The 12,866-nt window shown below is 39.1% G+C and overlaps 1 protein-coding gene across 2 annotated transcripts; it reads left to right on the top strand.

The window, feature by feature from the left end:
- Window positions 1-440: 440 nt before the first annotated feature.
- Window positions 441-11,667, top strand: LOC311034884 (butyrophilin subfamily 3 member A2-like). Of its 2 annotated transcripts, XM_084042915.1 has the most exons (5): window positions 441-630; window positions 3,621-4,004; window positions 5,347-5,436; window positions 6,309-6,421; window positions 9,509-11,667. In XM_084042915.1, exons 1-5 carry the CDS (start codon window positions 543-545, stop codon window positions 9,617-9,619), a joined length of 786 nt encoding a protein of 261 aa, XP_083899041.1. In that variant the 5' UTR covers window positions 441-542; the 3' UTR covers window positions 9,620-11,667. The 2 variants fall into 2 exon arrangements, with proteins under 2 accessions (XP_083899041.1, XP_083899042.1); XM_084042916.1 differs by lacking the exon at window positions 6,309-6,421.
- The last annotated feature ends 1,199 nt before the right edge of the window (window positions 11,668-12,866 follow it).

Raw genomic sequence — 12,866 nt, 5'->3', positions numbered from 1 at the left:
ATGTATGTATGTATGTATTCCCCTCTTAAATAAAGCCATTTATAATGAATGGTAACTATAATAATTGCAAAAGTAGGATGTATGTATGTATCTAAATAAAGCCATTTATAATGAATCTCGCACAACTGATTGATTATATAAGTGCAGTGCAGCGGTAACTCCGGTAATTTCAATATAATGAATCTCGCACAACTGATGGATTATATATTTATAATGAATGTCGCACAATATAATTGCAGGGCGAAATGTCTGGGGGTGGGCGGGCGAAATGTCTGGGGGTGGGCGAAATGTCTGGGAAAAACGTCTGGGATGGGCGAAATGTCCGGGCGAAATGTCCGGGGGTGGGCGAAATGTCCGCTCAAAAACAGGGGCGAAATGGTTTTAGGGCGATATGTCTGGTTACCTCCTGGACAGAGCAGTAATATTAAAAGAAGAGACTTTAATGTGAACCAGTTGATCATCAAGGCGTTTATTCTTCATTAAAGAAACAACTGAAAGGAATCACTGGAAGTTGTGTTTGATTGTTGTTGTTTTTCAACTACATGGACGTGGATTCAACCTGGAGTTTTATTACACAGAACTTTAGTAAAGTCTCGTTCCTTTGTCTGCTGCTTCTGACGCTCGTTCAAGGTAATTTACTCACTGATCACTGTAACTATGATTATTATAGTCTCATTTATTTACAGTCTCTTAGAAGTATATTCAGCTGTCCTTTTGAACAGGACATGCATGCGTCCTGTTGTGTAAAAAGTACTCAAAATGTTCACTTAAGTAAAAGTATCAATACTGCAATGTGGAAATGCTCAAAAATGTACTTGAGTAAAAGTACAGAGGTATTGGTATCAAAATGTACTTAAAGTACCAAAAGTAGAAGGTACTCATTATGCAGAATGTCCCATTTCACAAGTTTTAAAAGTATAAAAATCTTTTGAAAATAGCAGAGCTTGTAGATCTGCTATTTTCAAATGGCTGAAATGTATAGCCTAGGGCTGAAGTGGGTAATGTATGTTTGTAATTATATAATTATCAAAATATACAAAGCAACTAGTAACTAAAGTTTTTATATACATGTAGATGTAGTAAAGTAAAAGTAAAAATACAATATTTGGATCTGAGATGTACGTAGTGGAGGAGAAGACTGAAAATCAGGGAGTAGCCTACTCCAGTAAAGTAAAAAATATTTCAAAATTGTACTTAAGTACAGTACTTGAGTAAATCTACAAAATGTACAACATTATAGTTGTAATGTAGTTATAATTTCCCATGTGTGTCACATATTGTAAGTCATTGATTTAGCTCCCATTAGGTCCAGTAACGAGTCTAGCGACATTAAAAACTTTACGACTTTCAACTTTCCCACGCCGGTAGGCTATAAATATGATGCCACGCGTCTTTGACGCTTGACGTTATGATGATCATAGATATGGTTACGTGACCATGTGTTGTTTTGCCGTTTCCATGACGACGCTTAAACATAACATCTGTGGAGGAGCTCCCCCCTGCCTCCCTCTGGTGGAATAACTGTACTGCTAACCCCCAAAAAATTAAATAATCTTAGATACTTGGGTAGTACTATCAGTGTCAGTGGTGGAAAAAGTACTCACACTTTTTTACTTAAGTAAAAGTATCAATTCTGCAATGTCGTAATACTCTGTTACAAGTAATAGTACGAAATTCAATATTTACTTGAGTAAAAGTCCAAAAGTGTTGTACTTAAATGTACTTAAAGTACCAAAAGTAGAAAGTACTCATTATGCAGAATGTCCCATTTCACAAGTTTTCAAATGTATAAAATGTGTAGCAATCTTTTGAAGCGACGCATTGTGTGTTGTATATTGGCTATTTTCAAATGGCTGAAGTGGTTAATGTATGTTTTGTTATAATAATCAAAATCCACAAAGTAACTAGTAACTCAAGTTTTCAAATAATTGTAGTGGAGTAAAAGTACACATAATATTTCCATAACATTGAGTGCGCTTCGGCCAAGACACTACCAATTTCCACGCAAGCCCTCGTCTTCTTTGCAGCCGAATACTGTGCCCCAACCTGGTGTAGTTGCCATCAACACCGCTCTCCGGAATATATCCGGGTGCCTGAAGCCCACAACAAGGCGGCAGTGGTGGAAAAAGTACTCAAACGTTTTACTTAAGGACAAGTATCAATAATGCATTGTAGATGTAGAAGTACTCTACTTCGCGATGCGTTGTGAGATTGCGAAGCTCTGAATCTGTTCTTGAGAGATTACCTTGAGCAAGACACTGAACCACTAACTGCAACCGATGAGCAGGTTGGTGCCTTATGGTTGCCTCAGCTGTGTGTGTGTGTGTGTGTGTGTGTGTGTGTGTGTGTGTGTGTGTGTGTGTGTGTGTGTGTGTGTTTCGCGCACGCAACACACCTTGTATAGTGCTAGAGGTGCAGTAGAAATGTACCATTTACCATTTAATCTCCTGTCTAGACTGGGTCTAGGGTGGATACTGGATACAGAAAACGGTGCGTGCATGTGATGTGTGTGCCAATTATTAGATACAGTAGTCTAGACAGGATCAGAGCACTGAACATTAAAAGCATCTGTCAGAAAACTACACGTGGAGATAGTTATTAAATCCCATTGAAATGAGGGGTGATACACTGCCTCTGTTTCTCATATTCTCTTTTTCTCCTCTGTATTATCCTTCTAGCCTAAATGTTATTTAGGCTTTAAGTATTCAATCAACCAATCAAAATAAAAAACGATGCTTTCCACAGGTACCGGTGCGAGGTTAGTTCTGTCTAAAATAAACAACATCAAGACTGACTTAGTTCATCAACAGGAGAACATTGAATGCTTTGTCATGGTCACCACCACCAACATTCTTTTGAACGTAAATAATATCTCTGTACACATACAGCAGGGGTGATGCAACTTTGATGATGGAGAGTGCCACATTGCATATTGTTGCTGTCGGGCAGAAACCTCTTATCTCAATATTTAGTAACTTTTTTCGTAAATTAATCTCGTACTCCGCCATTCTATGTCACACAAAAGTAACAAAAATAGCTGATCTACAAGCTCAAAACGTGTCGCATTGCGACGCGTTTTGAGCTTGTAGATCTGCAATTTTTTCTACTTTTGGAATTGGAAATCCGGATTCTTTTTTGGTATTTTTCAATTAGAATCCTGAAAAGTAACATTTGATTTCAAATGCATTTAGTTACACTTAAGTTACTTAACTTAACTTTATGAACTTAAATACAAATACATTAAATACAAGTCATTAAACTAATAATATAGACGGGTCATGATTGCATGTTTGGGATTGTAACAGCTGAAATAAATATCTCAGTGTTCCGATACAAACCTGCGGGGCCGCATTAAGTGAAGGTGAGAGCTGCATGTGGCCCCCCGGCCGGCGGCCCATGTATGACATACAGTATGTGTACAATTGTCCATGACTTCACTCAGGTGCAATTATATATGTAATGAACAATTGTAAGCATCATAGTATGTCATCATTAATAATACAGAGCCTTCCCGCTACACCAGATTGCATAATTAATAGCCAGTGTGGTGGGTAAATGTACCTGTTCTACAGTAGGAATGATTACTCATGGTAATTTAAAAAAAATCTTTCTCCACTCAGGGCAATCTCTTGTGGCTGGTCCGTCCCGGCCAATCGTGGCTGTGATCGGTGATGACATCGTCCTGCCTTGCTACCTGGTGCCTCCGCGTGACGTAGCGGACCTGACGGTGGAGTGGTCCCGACCCGACCTGAAGGCCAACCCCAACCCCAAGGACGGCCTGAACCGAAAGTATGTCTACCTGTACAGAGACGGCAGGGAGATGACCGCCATGAAGAACTCTTTGTACTTTGGGAGGACCGTGCTCCCCAGAGACGGACTGACGAACGGCAACGTGTCGCTGAAACTGACCAACGTGACGTTCTCTGACAACGGCAGCTACCGATGTTTCATCCCCAAGTTAAACAGTCAAATGAAGGAGCATGTCATCCGCATCGTTGTTGTTGGTAAATCTGACAGGACACTCAAACCTGCACGTATTATTAACCACATGAACCCTAGCGTCCCTATTCTGGTGTTTGGCAAAAATAGCAGATCTACAAACTCGCAACGTGTTTCAAGTTGTAAGCTTGTAGATTATGCTATTTTCAGCTAAGAGATTTGGGGCCCTATTTTCGCCAGTTTTCAAATAGCCTAGGTATAAAATAGGGCTAAAGTGGTTAATGTATGTTTTATAATGTAATATATTTGTATGTGCAAAGTAAATAGTAACTAAAGTTTTCAAATAATTGTAGTGGAGTAAAAGTACAATATTTGCCTCTGAGATGTCGTGGAGTTGAATTAAAGTATAGACAATTGGAAATACTGGTAAAGTAAAAGTACCTCAAAGTACCCAAGTACAATACTTGAGTAAATGTACTTTGTTACTTTACACCACTGCATAACAATAGGCTTGGAATTGTAAACCATAATCATCCTCATCAACATGCAACCGATTTTGTCCAACCTGTCACCATAGTCACCACCTGGTTGTGTGCATGCGTTGTCTGCAACATGCAGTTGAAATAGTCTCAAAGTAACGAGGCAGACAACCATTTTCTGGGTTTCAATTATCATCAGACGTGTGTGTTTCTGCTCATTAGAGTCTACAGTTAATCACTGTTTACATACTGTAATACACACTAGTGTTGCCAGATGGGCAACACTAGTGTGTCGTACACAGCCAAAAAAGAGAAATCACACGTGTAAATATATAATTTCACAAAAAAAATGCGTATTTAGTGTAAGAAACAATCTTGTTTGAGACTCCTACGTTACAAAACACATCACATATGCTGTGTGGAAGCAGGCAACTTCCTGGACACAAATAAAAGCCTGAAACTGGACTGGAATGATGCAACCAGTGTTTATAATGCTTCCAATTACAGATCTAGGGTCAGATTTCCTGACTTCCTCACTTATTTTGAAAAGCCAAACTGGATCCCAAACCAGCAGCCAGGGAATTTATTAAATTCATGCACTTTTTTTGTGATATGGCGAAATTATCGTACATATGGACATTTTGGGAATTATAGAGGGTAAAATGATCGTACAAATACGATAATTATCGTACATCTGGCAACACTGATACACACCCTGTCATAATATCCACAGAGTAGAGTGTTCTTTGTCATGTAGTATTTATTTCAGAAGGTCATAAACAACTATTAGATCTAAGATACAATGATGACATGGTGACAAGTTGTTGTGGGACAGCGCTTTTTATTTCAGCACTTTTTATTTCAGTCCCACGTAACAAAAAAGATTATACCTCTTTAGTTTTTTAACAAAACCCTGTTTTGTGTTCAGAAGCACAACCAACCACCACATCCAACAACATGAGGACAGAGGCACCACGATCAACACTGATTCCACATCACAATAACACTGGCCTGCAAGGTAACAACATGTTCCACTACTCAGTTAACTATTTATTGTACCTATGATATTATTATTAGACAATAAACGAATAATAGTAATTATACTATTATTCAACGAAAAGGGTTTTTAACCCATTAAGACCGGGAACGCATCAGTGACATTTTGAGTTTTTTATCTCCATATTTAGTAACTTTTTTCGTAAATTAATCTCGTACTCCGCCATTCTATGTCACACAAAAGTAACAAAAATAGCTGATCTACAAGCTCAAAACGCGTTGCATTTTTCAAAAATAGCAGATATAACAATCTCATAGCGTGGCACCGAGTGCTGCGCTATGAGCTTGTAGATCTGCTATTTTTAGAAAAATTGTGTGCAAATCTTTGACTATATATATATATATATATATATATATATATATATATATATATATATATATATATATATATATATATATATTTTAAATATATATATATATATATATATATATATATATATATATATATATGTGTGTGTGTATATATATATATATGCATATATGTGTATATGTTTATATATGTGTGTATGTTTTTTTACTCCGATTTGTGCTTCTGGGGGTCCCTTGAACAACATATTTTGGGATGGGGGGTCCACGGCCAAATACATATCATTTTGGGGGCCCTTGACATGAAAAAGTTAGAGAACCGCTGATGCAATATATTCAAAGATTTGCACACATTTTCATAGTGCGGCACTCAGTGCCAAGATATGAGCTTGTATATGGTTAAAAAATGTAAAAAAGTGGTTATGGATTTTAAGTGGTTAAAATCTTAATGGGTTATGGGAGTTTTCATATTGGTTTATCATGCTTTTCACCACAGAATGATAACTGTGAAATGCTTGTTGTTTCCAGGGGAGCGATCTGGTGTGATATCTGTTATTATCAGTTCAGTGTTGGTGATAATACTGCTGATAATCATGGGATTCATCTACATGGGACATAAGAGAAAGCACCAACAACCAAAAGTGAGTCTCCTGCTACTAGTTACGGGGCCAGAGCTCTGCTCTGGAACCGTATTGTTATTGGCAGTATTCTGTCTCTTCTTCTTCTGCCACTTTTCGCAGTTCTGGCTGAACCGTGCAGTCGCTTTTTACGAAACTCGGCCATATGGTAGATGGTCATGAAAAACGATCAAAAAATAATTCTCACAATCTTTCGTCAAAAGGTGGCGCTATAGCACTCAATTGAAAATGCCAACTTTGAACAGGTACAACTTATGCCCTGTTTGACCTAGAGCCATGAAACTTGGATACACATATGCGTCTCCTCATGCTGAACAACTTTCACCCTCTGACTTTTGACCTCTGACCTTTAGATCTCCCACCATTTTGAATTATATGAAAAACAGTCATTGGCTCCTAACTTCTGCATTTTTTCACTTATGGAAAATCCGTTGGAAATTTTTGTAGGCAGAGGTCCAAAGTTCAAGTGTGAAACGTTTCGTGCAGATTGCTCAAAAATCCCAGGAGGAGATAGATTTTAACTATTACAGTTTTATGAACATTATTCATCTGTGCCTAAAACATACATGCAGACTCACATTTCTTTGAAACTTTGCAGAAATGTACAGGGTCATTCCAAATATCACTGAAACCAATCTTACTCCAATTGGCCAAAAGGGGGCGCTATAGCAATTTTTTGAAAAGGCAGACTTTAAACAGGCATAAGTCATGCCTCGTTTGGCCGAAAGTCGTGAAACTTGCTTACACATGTGCCTTGACTCATGAGGAACACACGTATCAATTTGACCATTAAGCTCCGCCCGTAGATTGTCCGCAATTTTGAGCAGTTTGAAAAACACTTAAACCCAGGATTTTTCAGCTATTTGCGTGAAACTGTATCATCTGTGTAATCTCCTTTTTCATAGTTCCTTGTCTGTTGGTCCAATGGCGTCTCCCTTAAATGAGTGCCTCACAATCTCAAGGTCGCCAGTTCAAGCCTCACTTGATGCAGACTTAATTTAAGTTGAATTGCAAACAACATGACTGTATCAATGAATACATGTGCAAATGGTAAAGATAACCTGAAATGCTTATTTGAGAGTACGATTTCTCAATGTATGACATACTTCATTCTGAAAATAGCCGATCTACAAAACTTTTCAGATAGCAACGTGTTTCTGAGCTTGTAGATCGGCTGCTTTCACTGTTTTCGGTAGCGAGGAGACATACAATTTCTCTATTGGTAAATGGTTTGTGAACGAGTGATCTTAGTGTTGGCTTGGTTCATGACAGAAGGCAAGAGTTTATGATCTTCAACAGACAACATCAGCCTGGACAAAGCTATAGCACTATGTTGCAGCCTATTAGCCTATCATGGGGCGGCCATAGCTGGGTGGTTAGTGAGCACGCCTAGGGAACCAGAGGCCCTGGTTGCCCCAGGTTCGATTCCAGGCCATCCCAGCATATGCGTCGATGAAATGAAATTTGTCCCTGAGCAAGACTCTTAACCCCTAATTGCTCACAGGTTCTTATTGGAAACAAGACCACAAGGACTTTCATGAACAACCTGTTAAAAGGAATTATCCTTATCCTAGTCCGAAGGTTGAGAGTTCGATTCCTGTTAATGGCAATAGGTTGAGATGTCCAATCTATCCATTCTGTTTCCATCTCTCTCTCTCTCATCAATCTATTCCGTTTCCATGTCTCTCTTCAATCTATTCCGTTTCCATGGCTCTCTCTCTCTCTCTCTCTCTCTCTCTCTCTCTCTCCAGTTTCCATCTCTCTCTCTCTCTCTCTCTCTCTCTCTCTCTCTCCAGTTTCCATGTCTGTCTGTCTCTCTCTCACTGGCCCCGTATTATCGCTGCTTGCAGCTATATTCACATCTTACTTTCTTAACACATTAAGACCGGTCATTTTAGATTTTAACCATTATCGTATACTTTGAGTGCCGTGCTATGAGCTTGTAGATCTGCTATTTTTTGAAAGAATCATGAAAATGTGTGCAAATCTTTGAATATATATATTTTTTAAGCGAACATTTGTAACTCAAATCTTTGCTTCTGGGGAATTCTACAAATGTCTTCTAAATCCTAACAGTTAGGGTTAGGGTTAGGGTTAATATGTTGCTATAATCAGTGGTTCTCAAACCTTTCCATGTGAAGGACCACCCAAAATGATATGTATTTGGCCGTGGACCCACATCTCAAAATATGTTGTTCCCCCGGGACCCCCAGAAGCACAGATCGTACAAAAAAAAAACACTTTTAAACATATATATATATATATATGCATTCAAAGATTTGCACACATTTTCCACGATTTTTCAAAAAATAGCAGATCTACAAGCGCTATTAGCTTATAGATCTGCTATTTTTGAATAGCCAACTAAATCTTAAAATGACACAGATGCGTTCCCGGTCTTAATGGGTTAACCACTAAAACAACAGCAACCCTATTCAGGGGGGAACATTAGACAATAATAGCCGACCTACAAGCTCACAACACGTTCCAAAGCATTGCAAAGTGTTGCGTTGTTAGCTTGTAGATCGTCTATTTCCGTCAAAGAGATTTGGGGTAGATAGAAAAAGGAAGCACCGATTACAGTTCAAACTCAGGTGTAGAGGGTCTAAGTGATTAAAACTCTGTCAAATAACAACAAAAGAAGAATGGCCTCATCTTGTTTCTCTGTTAAATTGTCTCTCGTCTTTCTGACAGAGAGTTAATTTATAATATACTAGTAGGTTGCAAAAAAGAAGGGTAATGAATGCCAAACTCAATTAAAACTGACATGCATTCAAATTAATTAATTCTGGTTTGGTTCAGTCATGCATGAATGTTTATGGATACACACACGCACGCACGCACACGCACGCACGCACACACACACACACACACACACACACACACACACACACACACACACACACACACACACACAGACACACACACACACACACACACACACACACACACACACACACACACACACACAAGTTTTGATACTTCAAGCCATGCTGTTATTTAGTCACAGTATTTATCAGTATATTAAACAACGTATTATTCATAATATTACTTCATCCTCATCAATTGTTTTGTTTTTTGCTCCATTAGCTAACAATTGTCAGGGAGCAGAGCAGGATGCTGGAGTCAAGTTCCAAGCAGACAGATGCAGAGTTGGAAGAAAACCATGTGACCTCATCATCAGTGGATAGTACATGTTGATGGAAATGAGACACTAGTGCTTCCCATCAAGGCATACTTGTGAATCCCAGTTAGACGGTTCCATCAAGACACGCGCCAGTGACTTGCACGGGAGACGTTCGAACCTACTGGCCAACGCGGTATCACTGACTACCTTAAGAACAGCAGCAACACTCATCTGAACTTGTGATTGGAGCTCAAACTAAAGTGATAAAGAAAGAAACACAGTAGAATGTAGATGACCTCCGTCTATCGTGCTGAGCTTTGCAACAGATGGACTGCAGGGGTAGAGGAGTTCTGGACAGTGTAACTGAAATGACCTGCTTTGAAGATTAGACCGTTCCTCACCAAGGAGTCTGTCTATCACCTTATCCAGGGCAGGCCACAGTCTCAGGCTTGACCTTTGCGACTCCCTCCTTAACTCTTTTCCTGCCATTGACGAGATTTCTCGTTTTTCTCCGCATGGCTCAGCCAGCCGTCGACGAGATTGACGAGATTTTTGAAAAAATTAAAAATTATTATTATTATTATTTTTTGCTTTTTACATTTTTTATTTATCACAAAGGAAGCAGGAGATAACGCGATGCGAAGATTTTCTGCTCGATTCACTTCAATGTTAAAAAATAAACGGAGACAGAATTCACATTTTACCTATTTTTGCAATGTTATTCTCTGGCAGGGAAGGGGGTAGATTGTGTATATACTCTGGCAGTTAAAGAGTTAACAGGTCTTACAGTACGTTTTAACAGCCGGCGAGTCTCCGGACGATCGCCGGGCGACATCGTCCAAAAGATAAATAAAATCCATCTTTTCAGATCAACATCGCCCCCCCCGCCCACTTCGCCTCATCGCCAGTACTTGCCGGCTCTCATAGACATATAATGCACTTCCGAAGAATGCTATCCTTGAAAACTTGAAATGGGACGTTCTGCATTATGAGTAATTTATACTTTTGGTACTTTAATTACATTTTGATATTAATATTTTTGTACTTTTACTCAACAAAATTTTGAATTCTGGACTTTTACTTGTAACAAGAGTTCTTCTACATTGCAGTATTGATACTTTTCCACCGCTGGTTGCTGGCCACACCCAGTACAAAACACTGATGTTGACCCTACAAGGCAATTAAGGGCATAACACCCCTGGCCCGTACCTTAAAGACATGAACACCCCTTACCACTCACTTAGATCAGCTAACACAGGAAAGCTGTACCTTCATCCTGGACAATGCTCCACACTAGACTCTTCTCCTGGCTCCCACATTGTGGAGTAAACTCCCCATTACAGTCTGAACTGCAGACTCCCCATGTTCCCCAGGTTTTTTATTTGTTTGTTTGTTTGACCCCTTTTTTCAACACTCAGTATACTAACAATCTTTAATATAAATGTACTCCAAACATGTCTATTTGTATATAAAACTAAATACCAATACACCCACCTCCCAAATCATTACGGGGCCAGAGCTCTGCTCTGGAACCGTATTGTTATTGGCAGTATTCTGTCACTTCTGCCACTTTTCGCAGTTCTGGCTTAACTGTGCTGTCGCTTTTTACAAAACTCTGCCATATGGTAGATGGTCATGAAAAACGATCAAGAAATAATTCTCAGAATCTTTCGTCAAAAGGTGAAGCTATAGCATTCAATTGAAAATGCCAACTTTGAACAGGTACAACTCATGCCCTGTTTGACCTACAGCAATAAAACTTCGATACACACATGCGTCTACGCATGATGAACAACTTTCACACTCTGACTTTTGACCTCTGACCTTTAGATCTCCCACCATTTTGAATTATATGAAAAACAGTCATTGGCTCCTAACTTCTGCATTTTTTCACTTATGGATAATCCGTTGGAAATCTTTGTAGGCAGTGGTCCAAAGTTCAAGTGTTAAACATTTTGTGCAGATTGCTCAAAAATCCCAGGAGGAGATAGATTTGAACTATTACAGTTTTATGAAAATTATTCATCTGTGCCTAAAACATACATGCAGACTCACATTTCTTTGAAACTTAGCAGAAATGTACAGGGTCATTCCAAATATCACTGAAACCAATCTCACTCCAATTGGCCAAAAGGGGCGCTATAGCAAATTTTTTGAAAAGGCAGACTTTAAACAGGCATAAGTCATGCCTCGTTTGGCCGAAAGTCGTGAAACTTGCTTACACATGTGCCTTGACTCATGAGGAACACACGTATCGATTTGACCATTAAGCTCCGCCCTTAGATTTTCCGCAATTTTGAGCAGTTTGAAAAATACTTGTTTTTGCCAGTTCTGGCTTAACCGTGCATACGCTTTTTACGAAACTCGGCCATATGGTAGATGCTCATGAAAAACTACCAAGAAATAATTCTCACACTCATTCGTCAAAGGGTGGCGCTATAGCACTCAATTGAAAGTGCCAACTTTGAACAGGTACAACTCATGCCCTGTTTGACCTACAACCATGAAACTTCGATACACACATGCGTCTCTTCATGCCCGACAACTTTCGTGGTCTGACTTTTGACCTCTGACCTTTAGATCGCCCACCATTTTGAATTATATGAAAAACAGCCATTGGCTCATAACTTCTGCATTTTTTCACTTATGGAAAATCCGCCGCTTTTGTTTTGTCGGCAAAGGTCCTAAGTTCATGTGTAAAATGTTTTGTGCAGATTACTCAAAAATCCCAGGAGGAAATAGATTTTAACTATTGCAGTTTTATGAAAATTATTCATCTGCCCCTAACACATACATGCAAGACTCACATTTCTTTGAAACGTTGCAGTAATGTAAAGAGTCATTCCAAATATCACTGAAACCAATCTCACTCCAATTGGCCAAAGGGGGGCGCTATAGCAATTTTTTGAAAATGCAAACTTTAAACAGGCAAAAGTCATGCCTCGTTTGGCCGAAAGTCCTGAAACTTGCTTACACTTGTGCCTTGACTCATGAGGAACACATCTATCGCTTTGACCAGTAAGCTCCGCCCTTAGATTGTCCGCAATTTTGAGCAGTTAGAAAAACACTTAAACCCAGGATTTTTCAGCTATTTGCGTGAAACTGTATGATCTGTGTGATTTCCTTTTTCACAGTTACTTGTCTGTTGGGCCAATGGCGTCTCCCTTAAATAAATGCCTCACAATCTCAAGGTCGCCAGTTCAAGCCTCACTTGATGCAGACTTAATTTAAGTTGAATTGCAAACAACATGACTGTATCAATGAATACATGTGCAAATGGTAAAGATAACCTGAAATGCTTATTTGAGAGTACGTTTTTTC

This window comes from Gymnoscopelus microlampas (genome assembly GCF_963454915.1).
Source record: "Gymnoscopelus microlampas genome assembly, chromosome: 19".
Lineage (NCBI taxonomy): Eukaryota > Metazoa > Chordata > Actinopteri > Myctophiformes > Myctophidae > Gymnoscopelus > Gymnoscopelus microlampas.
Note: the sequence above shows the minus strand (reverse complement) of the source record. Positions and strands in the feature narration are given on the sequence as shown.